Genomic DNA, 16,769 nt, shown 5'->3' on the forward strand with positions numbered 1-16,769 from the left:
TAAGAAAAAAAAAAAAAGGATGACTGCAAAGTAGGTCTTATTTTTAGATTTTTAGTCTGTGTTCATTAGTCAAGTCAGAGCTGCCCAGTGACTTAAGCCAACACAATTTTTTTATGTGATTAACTCTTATAATTCATCCATTAGTCACTGTAGGTCAAGACACAACTCATTTCCTTCAGTGTTACCTTACCATGAGGCTCTTCATCTATCCCATCATCTTCCCACTGCTCTTCGTTTGCTAGGAGAGGATTCTGAGCTTCACACAAAGCTCTCATGGGGAAAAAATGCCCATCGCCCTGGCTGCACGGAAAAAGGCAGAGAAAGACACTTCAAAAAGCAGCAAGTGACTGTGAAGGCCAACAAGTTCTACAGAGTTTATCTGCAAAGTTTTCTGTTGCCTGTACTTCCCATGTTTATTTAAAATTATTTAAGTTTTGAAAAGTAGCTTTTCAAAAAAAAGCAGCTCAGAAAGCAAGTTTTACTAGCAAGTCATTTTGGTCCTCAATTCCTTCTTCCTCTATAACGAATGAAAGTTCAAACCTCTAGCCTGGAATTAAGCCATTTTTAGCAGAACTTAAATGTGCCTAACTTGATCGAGCCATTTAGACACAGAAAAAAAACCAGAAAAAAATTAACTCATGGACAACTAGAAGTGAGAGGGGAACTAACGAAAACATTTATGTAGAAGGAGCAATTTCTACCATTGTTATACTACCACAGGTATAAATTTTAACATTTACACCATAGATTCTTCAGGGCAGAAGTTACACTTCTCCGAATGATATCCAGTAGAAAATGGCCCCAAATCTTAGATGTTACTAAAAGCCAAATAAAAGACTCGCTTTCCTGTGACCTAAACCTGTACACAAAATGGAAAAAGAAAAGAAAAACAGATACAATAAATACACTGCAAAAGTTGCAAAAGCTTTGCTTTACTGCTCCCCAAATAGAAATGTGTATCTGGATTTCAAACAAGGGTTTGAGAGTATGTTCAAATTCATGTAAACGAATGAAGTTAAAATCTAGATGTGCTAGCTTGGTCTGGGCCATGCCATATTTCCCAACATCCAGCAGCACAGACAGAGGAACCATAAACTAGCTGAAGTGCCTTTTTTTCTCTGAGGATTTATCTTTATGCAAGGGAAACAAGCAGAGCGTCCTCCCTGCAACGACAACGCACAGGGGTAACGCGCCTCTGACCAGCGCCCCAGTGCTGCCTTGCTGTAACGGCCTTTCTGTGCCAGTCTCTTCCCTTTCACTGCACTGGGGAGTGGAAAAAGCTTTCTGCGCTCGTCTGTTCCCTCTAACTATACTTAAGATTGAAAAACAGATGGCAGTGGGGATCCAGCTGGGCCTCAGACTTGTACATTGCTGCTTGCAAGCGTTGTGCACTGTGCTGCCAAGAAGTTATTTTAAATTGTACCCAGTTACTAAAGGAATTAAATTCCAGCGTACCTTACTATTGGTCTAAGTGCCAAAACAACACCTTCCCCTACATTAAGAAACCTAAAGTCTGTTTCAGGCAGAGGAGTCCGACAGATGAAGAAAAGAGCATCTCTGAAGTTCACACCCATCCACGTACGTGCCCCAGGAGTGCAGGCTGAGTTCATACACCCTGTGCAGCCCATGCACCCCCCACAAACCTTTCCCTTCCAGACTTCTGGTGAGCAGCATTAACGCAGAAGATGTCTGCTGTGCATTTACAACGATGCACAGTAATACCCAGCCAAGCCACACAATAATAGGTGTAACACATAAGGCTACAGGAGACATTTAGAAGTCAGTCTCTCCAGTTAATTGTGTAAGCTTTCAGCACTGACTTGATTATTACTTACCTAGAGGCGATAGGTAGTAACCAGAGCTTTTTTTCTTCTCCAAACACTTGCTGAAGATTCTTTACAAAGCCAAGATTGAATCCATTTTTATCTGGGCCATTTTGAAACACTGGAGCTGAGAAAGCCTCTACACACAGATGCAATTTCAGTGAAAAAAATTAAAATCAATGCCAAACACTCTGAAACAGGATTATGCATGTTGTAGCCATCTAAAGATAACATGATTTCACAGATTATGAGCTAGCATTACAAAGATATAAAGTTTGAAAAGAATAGCTTTTTTATTTTGCAAGCCTGTAAAGACTTAAACCGAAGGTAGGAATTTGGTTTTGCAACTGAACCATACAAAACAGTCAAACTGAAGTACAAACTGTTTAATCTAGAGAGTAGCATCAAAAGACCTTTGTATGAGACTTGTTGAAATTCAACAGGTAGAAATTTCTAAGTAAAAAATCTGCAGAATTAAGTAGGTTGGTCTTCAATGCGTATTTCAGAAGTGGCATTGGAGATTTCAATTGCCTCATCCAATTAATGATATAATAAACAGGAATTAGAAGCAAACATATGCAAATACACCCTCTGTTATGGTGAGACATAAAATGAAAAAGAGAGGGGAGGAGAACCTAGAGTGCACTAGAAACAATTTTATCTACCTTCTAAGCTGCTACAGAGATCTGATGTTCAGGATAGATCAGCTTCAGCACCCCAGGGAATAGGTTTTAAAGTTAATAACTGTATAAAATCTGAATATTTGCTCAAACTCATGACAGTATGTCTTCTGTTAGAAAACTTTATTCAAAAAGCTTTAAAAACTGAACAACATGTATCTGAGGAAAAACAAAAAAATCACTTGACAAGATCAGGCAGTTTCAGATTTTCATTTCACTGGTTTCACAGTCGTAACTTCTTTGCCTTGTCAATGAAGATGGGCACTGTTTTCCCAAGCTTACTAAGCTGGTTTAGGATGCACTCCAGCATATGAGCATAAAGAACCATTATTCCTGAAAAGCTGCACTCATTTCACAGCAAATGTAGCTATACATATGCATAACATTTTTATAATTGGACTTTTACACTTCAAGGCTCTTGTTTCCCTAACAAAGCTTTTGTCACACCAGCTAATAAACGTAGCTTATTTGAAGTGACAAATATCTGCAGCACTGTGCCAAAATCTTAAATCTTCCTCCCCTCATGAGGCAGTGGGAAAGCACAGATGTAGAACACAAATGCCTGATTTATTTATTTATTTTCTTGCTATGGCACTTTTAGTGTGTGGCACTCACTTAAAGACTACATATAAGGGCCTTACCTAAAGTAGAACGGTTTCTGCTAACGAGCCAACAATGGTAGCCAAACAGAAACATAAGGCTTACGAAGAACATGACCGCCACAAAGAGAAGGAAAAGGACGTGAAATTTGGAACGTCCGTTAGTCAGCTCACCCTGGAAGGAAAAGCACCACAGAACAAGTGACAGGAGCAAATAAAAGCTGGAAATTCTTTGTTCCTAGAGAGAAGAAAGATATCCTCTAAAAATCCTATCTGGAGTTCTCAAACTGGTATACACAAGAGTCACAGCTCACTATAAAGTGCAAGAAGAGACAAAGAAATGATCGGGTACATTTCCCCTCCAGGAACCCCAGCAGAAAGAGGGGGGTCTCACTACTAGCTTTCTGTGCGTAACAGAGCCAGTACAGTCCCAGCTTCCCACAAGAAACATGCCCACGGGGAAATAAGCAGACGCGCTCTTGAAGCCGTGTTTACGTTCTGCCGAGTTTCCTGTGCATACATTAAACCCTGCACCTCCTGCAGTATAAGTCACGCCCAGAAAACCCAGCCTGCATAGCTACAGCAACCAGGTAGCGTTAGAACTGAGCCAGGTGGTTTGGGAAAGTCTAAAAGCCAAGCGGGACCTTACAAGCAGAAGCAGCCCTTGCTCCTTGCTACAGTAGAAGAGTCAAGTGCCAGAGGTCCTCGTACGCGTACATCTACAGAGAGGCTGTGGGGGCCTCAGAGTAAAATACCACATCTCGGCCTTTGCTCATCCCATATAAGCAGCCACAGAGCTCAAGTCTCTGCACCTTTCTTAGCACAAGCGACAATTCCCACGCATGCCCCACGAGCATCTCGGGAGGCATTTTAGTGATTAGCCATTAAACCGACAGATCTTTAATAAATTAATGCACAGCAAAGTTAAGTTACTTAAACACAGTCAGAGTCAAGCAGCAGAGGGGACATAAACAAATTAGTGACAAAAGGCCAGCCTCTTACTGGGACTGTCAGTTGGCATTGCTTGCATATGAGTGGTAACCGATAACGGAGTAAGAAGCATCCTTTATTTCAGTCTGCTTTTAAATTGAGAAAGGAGTCATATGTGGACTAAAAGATACTTTTTTTCATGTTCAGTAAATACGTACAGACAGTGCCAGGATGTTATACTTTGATACCGGAGATTCTGAGATACATACATGCAAACACAAGAACAGGAAAAGGATATAACTTCTTTGCCAGAAGCTAACTCTGCAATTTGAAATTCCTGAAGTAGGTTTGCTTCTCTCTTTGTGCATTTCAGACATATAATCGGAGTTATACTCAAAACAGGGCACAGGAAAATACCTTACAGAAGAAATGCAGACCCTCCACTGACCAAAAGCAAAAAAGTAACAAGAGTGACTAAACCCCACGAGACTCACAGGATATGCAGAAGTAACCAGATTTCACAACTTACTGTCCAATACTTAATGAAATACTTGAAGACTGTTGCAGCAATATACAAGCAATACAACAAAGAATAGGCTAAGAACAGTAGAAAGAATTTGTAGTTAGAAAATCCAATGCAGTTATTCACCCTAGAGAACAAAAGCAAAGTTGAAATCAGGATGTGTAAAGCACACGGTTGCAACACAATGAGTACTACAATCTTTGGTTTTATTCAGCCCCTTGATTACACAAGACAGTTTCATCAATCAAGAGCTCCCCGTAGTGGCCCCAGTGCAATATAACTACAGCCTCTGCTTTTCTCTGGCAGACTCCTTGCTATGCCGGGTAAAAGGACAGTTCATAGTCTGGGAATCTGTTTTGAAGTTGGTACCACTGGTAAATTTGTCACGGAGACAGGCTCTAACGACTCATGGCTGTTTCTTGTTTGCAAAGGTAATCAGATCTGGGATTTCTGTGTTACTTAATTCATTTGCAAAACTCAGGAGCCAGATTCGCCACTACTTGTTTGCTTACATACAAACCAAATAAACCCAAATTGGATTATAATTCTCCATGCACAGAAAAATTCTAAAAATGAACAAGGGAGTGCTGGAGAAAATAGCAGGCGTTTGTCTCAGAACTCAGGTTTGAAAAATCCTCTAATAGTTTAGGTTTACTAGGGAGGTTCAGGTGGGGAAATGTTGTCCTGCTTCTGATTTCTGAAATCTTCCTTTTTTAAAAAAAGGAGGAGTTTAAGAAACTTAGTGGCAGCATTTCTCAAAAAGTGTAAAGCTTAATTCATCCATGCACCGATTCTAAACTAAGTGTCTCTACCATGCACAGGTGGCAGGCATCATTTCAGAAACAATCTACGTGCAAATATTACCACGGAAAGCATCCACCAACTACATGCTGAAATATTATATACCCAAAATTAAAGGCTAAGCTGAAGTCCCTTTAAAATTTGAGTAATAGTCGAAGAGTTGATTAGCAGTTGGGTTACAGATTATGTTTATGTAACAGCTTTTTACACATAGTTTATGGAACAAACACAAATGATTTGTCTTTCAAAATGTAAAACATTTCAGGCAATTTCAAAGTGTAATTGTTTTATGTATTTCCCAACATAAGGAGATGCATGGTCTAAAATGAAAGAGGCATACAGACACTATTCTGTGAAGGAAATGTATTTTAACGGCCTTTCTTTTCAGAAAACTACAAACCAGTATCTAGGACGTACCACGGACAGTGATGATCCATTTTTAGCACGCATCTGCAAAAGGACAAAAAAGGAAAACTGAAGATTTTTATTTGGTACTTGACTGCCAACTGCAGATCAACATCAAAAGCCTCTTTTTTGTGAGCTCTCCACATGACACAAGCTCAAGATGATACTGTCTCTTTTAATTTCTTAAGGTAAGTATCAATTTAAGACAGAAGATTTATTACTGCTCAAGATCAACCAATGTCCTTGGTACTCTGCAAGATAAAGAGACATAGAAATGTTTTCTGCCCTAGAAGGCTTAAAACTTTTGGAAAATACCACAGGTAAAGGCCTGGAATATTAAGGGGGGAAAAAAACCCAAAGAAGTCAAAATCATCATTTATTTTACCCTGCCTAGGTTAACCAGTTAATTTTCACTAGGTGGCATGCTTTCTAGGAACTGATACACTTCCAAGTGTGGGAACTGGAAACGCTTCAGGGCCCCAAAGAGCAGAAATGTGACTGCTGGTGCTGCCCCATGGGAGCACGCGCCGGTGCCTGCAGCAGGAGCAGAGGTACTTGGGTACCTTCCTGTGTAAAAAGACACGGGAAGGGCCAGCCCCTTCGCATCACTTCATGGTGACTCTACTCACTTCAGTGAAGAACTGTCCAGTAACTTACATGGCACAGACGGAACAATGGTGACAGCGATCGGGTTTTATTAGCAGGCATCTATCACAGAATCGAATACCTGAAATGAAAGACACATTAATACCAAAAATTGAAAGCTGTTCTTTTTTCACACGTTAGTTAAGATTCCACTCACTTCCCAACTATTCACGCTCTTTCCTCTATCACTTCAAAAGAGGAGTGCATTTGCAGCTGATTTTTGCTGCCAGGTCACAATCAGATAAGCAAGGCTCATAATTCTTCTGGAGACTCGCAGGTGCGGGGAACAATCCTCACTGCAAAGCACACAACCAGCTTAAAAGCGATAAACCACAAGTGTACACTTCCCTCTGGCCTCCACATTTACTCAGACTTTACAAGCATTCCATGTTGGTAATTGCCTGGACAGCAGGTCTCTCCTTCAGAATGCTCTGGCTTGTCTGACAGACATGAACAGGGCAGAGCCTCCAGTATTAACACCGATTTCTTTCAAGCTTTGAAAGAGGCACCGTACGCATTTAATCACCAAACAAGGTCCAGAAATCTTTTCACAGAATTATGCCCTGCATCTCTAAGCTAGATCCATTCTAAGTAGAAACAACTACGGATTTTGTCATTCTATTACTATTAGACAATAGTCATTTGCATATAATATAATATACATAATTTTATATTATGTGCAATTTATTTGCAATTAAGATAAAATATAAAATAAAAAAGCAGACAACATAAGTAGGCTTTTGAACTGCAGATATTGCTTCTCAAAGGCAGCACCTGGCACTCCACTGGAGATGAGCAGAAGTGTTCAAGGTTTTTTGTTTTCCCAAGCATAAAACCCGAGAGAAAAGGCATTGGCATTACTTGTACAAGAGTTACTCCGTGCACGCAGTGGCGTTAGGAACGCCCTGTTGATCGGCAGTATCGTCTGGATTGCCAGCATATGCTACTTTAGCGTGCTTGGTTAGCTTTAGAGGAACAAAGCTCTCTGCTTAGCTGACCTCCATTCCCTGTTCTTGTGTACACCGGCAACTTCCTGGCGATTTCGGCGAGAATTTGCCTCTGTACCTCTGGCCTTTCTTCATTTTCGTAGCGTTCTTGGTCAGCATAGGACATATGGTACTAGAAGCAGAGAGGAGCAGTTACCCATGGGCAGCAGAGTCTATATTTCAAACACAGACCAGTTTGGAAACGTTATTACCTCCCACTCCTTCTCATGAGATTTATCTAATGTGAAAACATGTTTGTTAAGAAGACAAAGAGAGGTAGCAAGTGCTGAACAGCCAGAATACAATGCAATACATCAGTAAGAAACACAAAAGTGAAATTAAGGATCACAAATCAACGTACTATAATTGCTACTAGTGCTGCCTTAGATTACTATTTTTCACGAATAACACTACTAACCGTGATAAGGGCACTTCAAGCAATTCCCTCGTGTGTAAGAACCTGTCCCAGCCACAGTTTTATATTTCTAAAACTGGGATTAGTTATTATTTTTAAAGTTACAGTCTTGTAATTAGGATCCTATTATGGACATGTATATTTGGAGTGCCAGACAAACATCAACTTCATTCTATTGCTCCAAATATAGTGTTCTATTAGTATTGCATAGAGAGGTAAAACCAAATGAAAAAAAAAAAATAAATCTGAGCAACACAAGAAAGTAAGTATTTGGCAGAAAAAGAATTGAAACAAGTATCTGCCTCTGACTGTCCTGTGCTCAAACCACTAAGTCACACTCCTGTCCTAAAATGTCACCTATGTTAAAAAAACAATACCAAACCCTTAACTCCAGTATTATTCATGAAACAATCTACCGCTGTCACAGTGAACCCCTGTTTCTCTTCACCACAGTATATTGCTGTATTTATCTTTCATGATGCTGCTGAGCAGGGCAGTACAAGGACTGGAGCTATGTGTGTATCTAGGACCAAATTAAAAGCCATATGGTATGCACATAGCCACAGCCCGCACTGCCGCAGGCAGGCGACATCAGAATCTCACCACATTTAAAAGGAAAATTATTCTTCTACCCCTCACTGACACCAGAGAGAGTCTGACAAACAAAGCAGACTTCCCCACCACAAAGAGGCTTACTGCAGCCGGCAAAGGGCTCCCAGCAGAGCAGGCAGTGCCGGGCTTTGGTGGGACACTGAACATTCACATACGCACCACAACAATCTGGCTCAAGGGACCAAGAAACCCCACCATCATCTCAGATGCACCCATTTCCACCTCCAACCTCTTCCATGGGAAGTGAAAAACAAATCTGAAGGTCCTTACTCAGCAGACTCCAGGAAGGCGAGGTTAAGGAAGGTCCTCAGGATTTGGCCTGCAACTTGTTAAGTGCTTAGAGATCAACGACACTATAAATCTGTAAGTTAATAGTCATCAGTCCTATTATGCTCAACATGACAAGTCCTATTGGCTCCTGGAACACCTGAAAAGGCACCTTTAAAAGCTAACACCATCTCTGATTTAAATCATGCTCTTTGGGGAGTTAAAGGATTGTCAGAATGGTAAATTACTCAGGTTTTATGGACAACTCTAGGTCAGTTTCCACCTCTTTAAGAAATCCAACCATTTGCCCAGATCAACTAGACTGAAGGTTTTTTGAGTTCTCTTTAGTATTCCTGTTTGCATTCTGCAATGAATGAAAAGCGCTTGGACTCTTACCTTTTTGCCTGGCTGCACCGGGAGAGTGAAAATAGACTTCCAATATGTCCACACAAAGAGCACAAAGAGAATATGGAATATTATAAGATAGGCCACTAAAAAACAAAACAAAACAAAAAACAGAAGCAGAACAATGACTTCTTAAGCAAAAGTTTCATCCATGACGGGCATAATTCCAATCTTGCACAACAATGACAAAAGAAAAAAGAAAAAAAGGGAAAAAGGAAGATTTACAGTGCCAACCGGTACTGCAATTCAGTTAAACCTTCTGGTTAACAGGCCAGTAAAATTTCAGAGATCTGTTGCTGCAGTTAGGGGTTACCTATCTCACAAGCCTCCCCTTCTTACACGATCCAATTTGGTGGGTGAAGAAGGACACAGCTGTAAGAGTTCACCCACAGGACGGGTGACAACCCTCTGTCACTGGGAATGACAGGATTCCTAGGCACAGGTAAAGCAGAACTGGCTGGTGCTGAGCAGCATAAAGTCAATACTGCAATACTCCAGCATCACCACATTTTGGGTTCAGTTGCTAGTAAATGCACTTAAAATCTCAATACCATATTATCAGTGTACCATCCACTTGTGCAACGCATTCTTCACCACTTGCATTGAGATTTGAGAGAGAGAATATGCTCTAGCATAGCTTTATATCACCAGAAAAAAATCAAATCTCTTATTAAACATCTTTTAGATTTGCCACAGTTGATACAGTAAAACAAATCAGGAAAACATCCCTCAAACTGAACAAAACCGGCCTTGTGATTACTGAGAAAGAATTGTAATCCACTAGACACAACATTATCACGTGAAATCCAGCATGCATCAAAGTAATCTTATTTCAATATGCAAACTTTATTTCCAAGCCTTTGGGCATAAGCAGGCATACTGTGGTTCAGAGAGCCAAAGGACAGCTATCCTTCAGCTACACAAACTATTCGATTGTTATTTCTTTAATACTTGACTGACTTAAGACATTATCAAACGGTTACAAAAGAGTTTTATTTAAACACACCATTTAATCATAAGAACCACCTCATTTCCCCCCTTTCTAGAATTCAAAGCTTAAATGAAACTAAGATTAAAGTAACTACTGCTAGTGGAAAGAGAAGTCTAAAGCCCAAACAATTCCTAACTTCTTAGACAAGGCTGACTGTGTGAAAATGTAATTGGTAAAAAGGCCAAACACAGCTTTGAGAGTTTCTAATGAGATGACAAATGATCTGACACACCTCACAAGAACGTGATGGATTGTGCGAATGATCCATGAATCAATGATAATTCATTATTATGATCTTACGTTTGTTTGACACGTTATCCTTATACTACATGCAGATGGAGCTCAGTCATTTTTAAATTAGTAAGTAAGGAGATAAATCTTGCAACAGGTTCAATGTTACGGATAAAGCAATACAGCAGCATGTTAGAGGAAGCTGACCTGGAGATACACTAACAGATTAGGCAACTAGTAACTTTCTTCTGCTGAGTAATCATTAACATCATGCTTTCTGTAGTTTCTCTGTAAAGTTTCAAACACTAGGACAGGTCTTTGGAGGAAACAATTTACTTGATGTAGCAACCTGGAGGATCTTTAAAGTATCAGCTGGCATTTTTCTTCCGGAAACAACTTGCCAGCTGAAAACCACTACACCTACTTCTATCCTTCATAACCCTGGAAGAAGAAATGGAGGTAAGAGGCCACCCATATTAGCCTGCCTCCAAAGCACCTCCAGGAAAGACGAAGAGGAATACTAAAATGGCCACTAACTCCTTATTCTTAGAACATGTCTGTGGCCTCCAGCAATGCATCAGCTTCATCCAGTGATCCTGCTGCTCTGCCCCACTCGTTCAGCGGCCTCAAAGTACTGTGCCCGGGAGCTCAGAACAATGCCCATCAGCCTGTACTACCCAACGGATCCAGGAAGTGTTCAAGCCAAATAATAACGAGACAAAAACTTTTGCTCTACCTCATCTGTGGTAGTAACTGAAAGTTACTGTGTTGCAACTCAATATATGGTTAGCAGTCAACAGCAGAACTGAGCAAAAAGTCTTTTGCAAAAGCCTCCCCATAAAAAAACATTTAAAATAGCTTCCACTGAGAGATCAAATAAAACAGTGGGGAAAAAAAATAGGTGAGCCACAGAACAGACCTACTCTTTTGTGTTTAGCTTGTACAATCAGCTCTGAAAACGAAGAACAGAAAGGGAGAAAAGGTGCGTGGGTGGTATGTCGTTTTTTCTGAAAGTGTAAAAGGGATCAAAGCCTTTTCATGTTCTTCTACTTACACTGTGACTAAACGGGCGTTTCCCAATACATCCAAAAGTTACAGCACGTATAACAACACATGCTGTATACCTCCTGAATGGGAAATTAGAGGAAGAAAACACTGAAAGAGTATGCAAGGTTAAAAAAACTGATGGAAAGCATTTTTGATATTTCAACTAGAACATTTGCAAATCTTTTTACACAAGGACTGAATATCAAATGGTAAATTGAATGCACATACCTTTTTCCACAGGGTTACTCAGAGTCACTGAAAAAGAAAAAAAATAAATGTCTACAGAGCAAATAGGGCTCCCCAAAAAGTTTGTGACAAATAGTATTTCTATTTGAAATACAGTCATTTTAGGGAAAAAAGTTCAAATTCAACAGACAAAAAGAGAGCCTACAATTTAACATCAAATCTAAAGCATCCATAACAATTCCCAGCTTACTCACGCAAATGACACCCACAACAAGATGTTCAGTAACTGCTACTTATGCTGTATTTTCCCTTGTTATAAAATATATTTTGCATATTTGTACATTCGAAATATGCCCAAAATCCACTGGTGACAGTGACGTGACAAGATCACCAGGGCTCCTCTAGCAACTGTGCAAACAGCATCTCTATGCACGTACTTAGAAGCACGTACTTGTAGCCTGCTTTGCACTAGTCTCTAGGTGGTCTTGATCCTCCACAGTAAGCAATGCCCTATGCATTTCTGCATCAGCATAAATAAAAAATTACAAATTGTCTCAGCTTTGGCCTAGTCAGCAAGATGGAATACACTGCAATGACTCAATTATTTTTACACTTTCTACTAGCAGAGCTTTTACAACCCCTCCTTACTTTACCATAGGAGCAGTCCCTACTAACAGAACCACTTAGAAGAACCTGCAAAAGGTACATTGCTTAACACCATCTTCTACAGATTATTTTAAAATACATTCATTATTTTAAAAGCCGTCATCCAAGTTTAACAGAAAATGATAAAGACATCTTTTGTTAACTGAAAACAGAGCAGTTCTGTGATATCTTGGCAGAACACTGCTTGGAGGACAAAGGTGTTCATGGGGTGGGAGCCCCTTATATCGAGTTCATAGTCTTCAACCTAACGGTTGCAACTGAAACGTGTTGCTCCTTGGAAGAACAGAGGAATGAAAGGAAACTAGTGGCCACAGATCATCTCCCAGAGGCACAGTAACCTTACAACAGTACGATCATATTGTTGGAAGACTCTCAAAAGATTTGAGAGATTACACGTACCAGTGGTCACCCCTTAAGTGACTCTGTTAAGGCTGTACAGAAGAAGCAGCAATTGAAGGATTGGAGCCTTTTACTTCTAGCCTACAGCCAGCGCCTGAAAAGAGACTCTGCTCTTCCAGGATTCATTTTATCATCTTACTTGAATAACAAACTTGGAAAACGACAATCAGAGTAGAAACCGAGAGGTTCTGCTTTTACTAATGAAAGTAGCATTTCTTAAAAAACCACGCTAACAAAAAAATTTGATCTGCAAGCTCTGTGACACACAACAACGTAGATGAAAAAAGAGACCAAGTATTTGCTGTGTCTCTACACACTCAATTTCAGACGAACAAGACTGTTAGGAAACCTTTAGGTTTCCCTTTGGTTTGCTGTGAATCAAACTATGAAAAGTACATCAGCTTTTCACAAATACTCCTTGGTTTCCTCCTGAAGTACGCTGGACTTGCAGCATAGCCCTTCTAAGGATTTTACTTGAGAAAAGAGCACACTCCTAAAGAAAGATTATATAAAAGGTTTTATCGAATAACACTGGGCCATTGCTCCCACTGCAGCAGCAACCACCAACCAGACGTGAAACCAAGGCCTCCTCTGGAGTATGACTTGTTGGCCATACCAGTCACTGAACATTTAAAACCCAGTATCATGAGATAGCTCTAGGACATCAGTCCCACGCTACTTTTAATCATCAGCAGTCTGCACAACTAAAGATAAAAATCAAGAATCCAAACAAAGCATCTACTATTTACGTTGGAACAGCCAAAATGGCAATACACAATGGAAACATGAGAAAAAAAAAGCAAAGCCAACACATAAAGCCTTGCTACATTAGAAATCTGGGCAAGACAGAATGTCCCGAGAGCTGGTTTTCAAGTAACTGCATATGCCAACACTTCATATTCAAATCCTAAAATAATTAATCTAGTCGTTTCAACTTCTGTACGGATAAACGCCTCCACACACAAATAAAACGCATGTGAGAAAAAAATAAGGCAAAAAAATAGAAGGGTGTGGGCAAAGGAGTGATTTTAAGCTGTGATTTTAGGCAGTAAGGCAAGCTCCTGCCAGCTTAACCAGCATTTGCAGAGCAACACAGGCCCCATCCAACCCTCACTGAAATCAGCAGTCTCTTCTGAGACCTGCACGGAGACTTGGAATTAATCAGTGTTAAATGTTACTGACTTTGCACAGCACTGCAAACAAAGCGTATTTCAAAAGATTAACAGCATTTCACAAAAACAATTTTTTGTCATGCGGTGTAACTGACAGTTACACGCACATTGGAGATACCGTTCCGTGTGAATTCTAGAAAGCAGCAGCCCATGATCTCAGAGACAGAATAAAATGTTATTAATTATTTGGGGTTTTTGCCTAGCTGCCAGTTAAAACAGATCAAAGAAGCTGTGTTTCATTTTAGTCCCTATCGAGAAAAAGCAATACATCTTACTGCACTGGCACCCCTAACAAAAAATGTGATTTAAGTGTGCCGTGCAGATCCAAGAGGCAGCGCTTTCCACAGAAACGCCTCAGACCACCATCCTGAAGACCCCGTCCGCCTGTGCCCGGCCGGCCCTGCCCGGGGGGGGGACACCACACCTGCCCCCCACATACCCGCCCTGGGTGGGCACTGCCCCCCCCCCCCCACACCTGCCCTGGGTGGGCACTGCTCCCCCCCCCCCCCCCCCCCGCGGGGCGCAGGGGCTGTGCACACCGGCTACAGCGGGACATGACAGACACAAGTTCGCAACTACTGTACGGTTCAATCGCTACATTAAACTACACAATTACCAGCCAATACCAAAAATTTTCTGTCTAAACTTTAGAGCTTTCCACGCTACTATAACAAGTTACCTGACTCATGAATGCGATTTAACGTAACCTGTTTTTTCCCGCCTTCTTTTCAGACTATAAAGAAATGGGTGTCTGGGGCACACGCTGATTTTATGTGTCCGCTTACAGGAGAAACCACCCCTGGACGCTCCCGCGGGGCAGCAAAGGGCCTTCGCTGCGGGGCGCATCCCCCGCCCCGGGCAGGGCGGCTGGGCCGGGACACGGCACCGGGGCAGCGCCTGAGGGAGCCCGCGGCGCCCGCCGGGCACCCAGCGTGTGGGGGCAGAAGGCGGCCGGGGTGGGGGGGTGGCCCTGCCGCTAGTGTGCAGGGGAGGAGGAGGAGGAGGAGGAGGAGGGGGGCGAGGGCAGGAGGCGCCCGCCGCGGAGGTCGCGGGGTTCCAGGCCCCGGGGCCGCGGGCTCTGGCGGGCGGCGCTGAGGGCCCGGGCCCCGCTCCCCCGGCCCCACCCGCCGCCCGGCCGGGGCGCTCACCCAGGCACAGCTCGCAGACGTAGGCGTAGTAGGACCAGAGGACGACGAGGGCGATGATGAGGACGGGCAGCCAGGCGAAGGCCCGCTGGCAGCACCGCAGCCCCCGCGACAAAGCCATCCCTCACCGCATCGCGGCCGCGGCGGGCACCGCCTGCGCGGGGCTGAGAGGCGGGTTCGGCGCTCGGCTAAGCGGCCTGCTGGGCGGCGGCGGGGCTGGGCGCGGCTCGGAGCGCGGCTGAGCGGCCTGGCGGGCGGCGGCGCGGCTCGGCGCTCGGCGGCGGGGCTGGGCGCGTCTCGGAGCGCGGCTGAGCGGCCTGGCGGGCGGCGGGACTGGGCGCGGCGCGGCGGCGCCCCCTGGCGGGCCGGGCCCCCCGCAGCGCGGCGGGGGTGGTCCCCGCCCTCCCGCTTCGGCCCGGGCACAGCGGCCGGGCCCCGCCGCACCGGGCGGGCCTCGCACAGCCCCCTCGGCCCGGCGCAGGCGCTGCCCCAGGGCGGCGTGCCCGCCTGCTGCAGGGCGCTCCGCAGCCCCCGTCCGGTGGGCGCAGGCCGGCATCCCGCGGTGCTGCCCACACCCGATCCAGGCCCCCCCCCGCCCGCGGCAGCGCCCCGGGCACCTCACCCGTCTGAGGGCCCCGTGTGCCCTGCCCCGCGTCCCCGCCGGCTGGGGAAGCCTTATACGAAAAGTGTTTTTCTGGGAGATCTCGCACCGTTCCGTTAAGCCGGCCTCGTTCGCCTCGTAGGCCCAGCCTGTCCCTGCGCTGGCAGCGCCCGGGTTCGCCCCAAGGCCGCGGCCCCGGTGGGTGTATTCGGGGGGGCCAGGTTTGGGAGCCCCGGTGCAGCGGAGCGACACCACCCCCACCCCTCCCGCCCCCCTCCGCTGATAACGGGGTACCTAATGTCAAACATGAAGGGGGGAACGGCCACCCCGCTCCCTCGGGCCTGCTCACAACCCCCTGTGAATTCCCGTAGGAACCTCCCTCATTTCCAATTCAGTAACGTGTTTTGAGTTAAGGCTTCAGTTAATTAAATCCACTAGATTGCCTCTGTTAAGGCAATTAGTTTTCTCATCAAGAGAACAATTTATCTAGCAGATTATTCGCTATATTTAACAGAACGTACTTCTGATGAAACCCTGGTGTAACTCACCGCGCTTCCAAGTCACCTCTTGGTCCATCAGTTTTTTCCCCTCAGAATTTGTTCTAGAACTTTCCCTGTCGGTGCCAGCCTGCAGGCAGTACTGCCCCTAGCCGCCCGTCTCTTCATGAGTGCGGGTACCACACTGGCCCTTCTCCTGCCCAAGCCCCTGAATTCAAGCATCACCTACAAATCCTTAGGCCGCACCTGTAACTCCATCTTTAGTTCTTCCAATATTTTAAAATGGAGATGGTCTACAACCTCTGATTGTCTCAAAAAAAATTGTAGACTAATGAAGCAGCGGCTCGCTCAGCCTCTTCCCTACCCTGCTCAGTGTCTATGCAGTCATTGTTCTCCTTCAGGCTACTAAACTCTTTCTTTAATACAAAACCTGACATTTCTGGCACTAGTTTTAATTTTCTCTGTGTGGTCCAGCTTAACCAAGCTTTTGGATAGGCCCTGCTGTAGCAGAAGTGCTTTGCAGATACCACAACATGTGTTGGCTTGAGCTGCCTGTAACCCTAAACACAAAATCTCAGATGTCTGACTTCGACTGTGAGATCCACAGTCTGTCTTTTATATACAGGTATATATGGAACGAGAAATGCCCCGTGCTGGGGCGTTCAGGGAGGGGATTCAGGACACGTACACTCGATGTTTTGAGGATTTGGAAGTGGAAGATGGAAATGCCTGCTTGCTTTCTC

General features: G+C 43.9%; 1 protein-coding gene across 1 annotated transcript in view; it reads right to left on the minus strand.

Annotated features, from left to right (window-relative positions):
• The window catches only part of ZDHHC15 (zinc finger DHHC-type palmitoyltransferase 15), a 28,407-nt gene extending 13,250 nt beyond the window's left edge, over positions 1–15,157 (minus strand). The window contains exons 1-10 of the mRNA XM_055727789.1: positions 14,932–15,157; positions 11,589–11,615; positions 9,083–9,177; positions 7,405–7,525; positions 6,419–6,488; positions 5,774–5,806; positions 4,562–4,682; positions 3,145–3,277; positions 1,836–1,962; positions 191–300 (exon numbers count right to left, since the gene is read on the minus strand). Coding sequence (XP_055583764.1) covers positions 191–300; positions 1,836–1,962; positions 3,145–3,277; positions 4,562–4,682; positions 5,774–5,806; positions 6,419–6,488; positions 7,405–7,525; positions 9,083–9,177; positions 11,589–11,615; positions 14,932–15,049 — 955 coding nt within the window. The 5' untranslated portion in view covers positions 15,050–15,157. The remainder of the gene's footprint in view (positions 1–190; positions 301–1,835; positions 1,963–3,144; positions 3,278–4,561; positions 4,683–5,773; positions 5,807–6,418; positions 6,489–7,404; positions 7,526–9,082; positions 9,178–11,588; positions 11,616–14,931) is intronic.
• Positions 15,158–16,769: the final 1,612 nt, after the last annotated feature.

The sequence above is a fragment of the Falco cherrug genome, chromosome 15 (assembly GCF_023634085.1).
Source record: "Falco cherrug isolate bFalChe1 chromosome 15, bFalChe1.pri, whole genome shotgun sequence".
Classification (NCBI taxonomy): Eukaryota; Metazoa; Chordata; class Aves; order Falconiformes; family Falconidae; genus Falco; species Falco cherrug.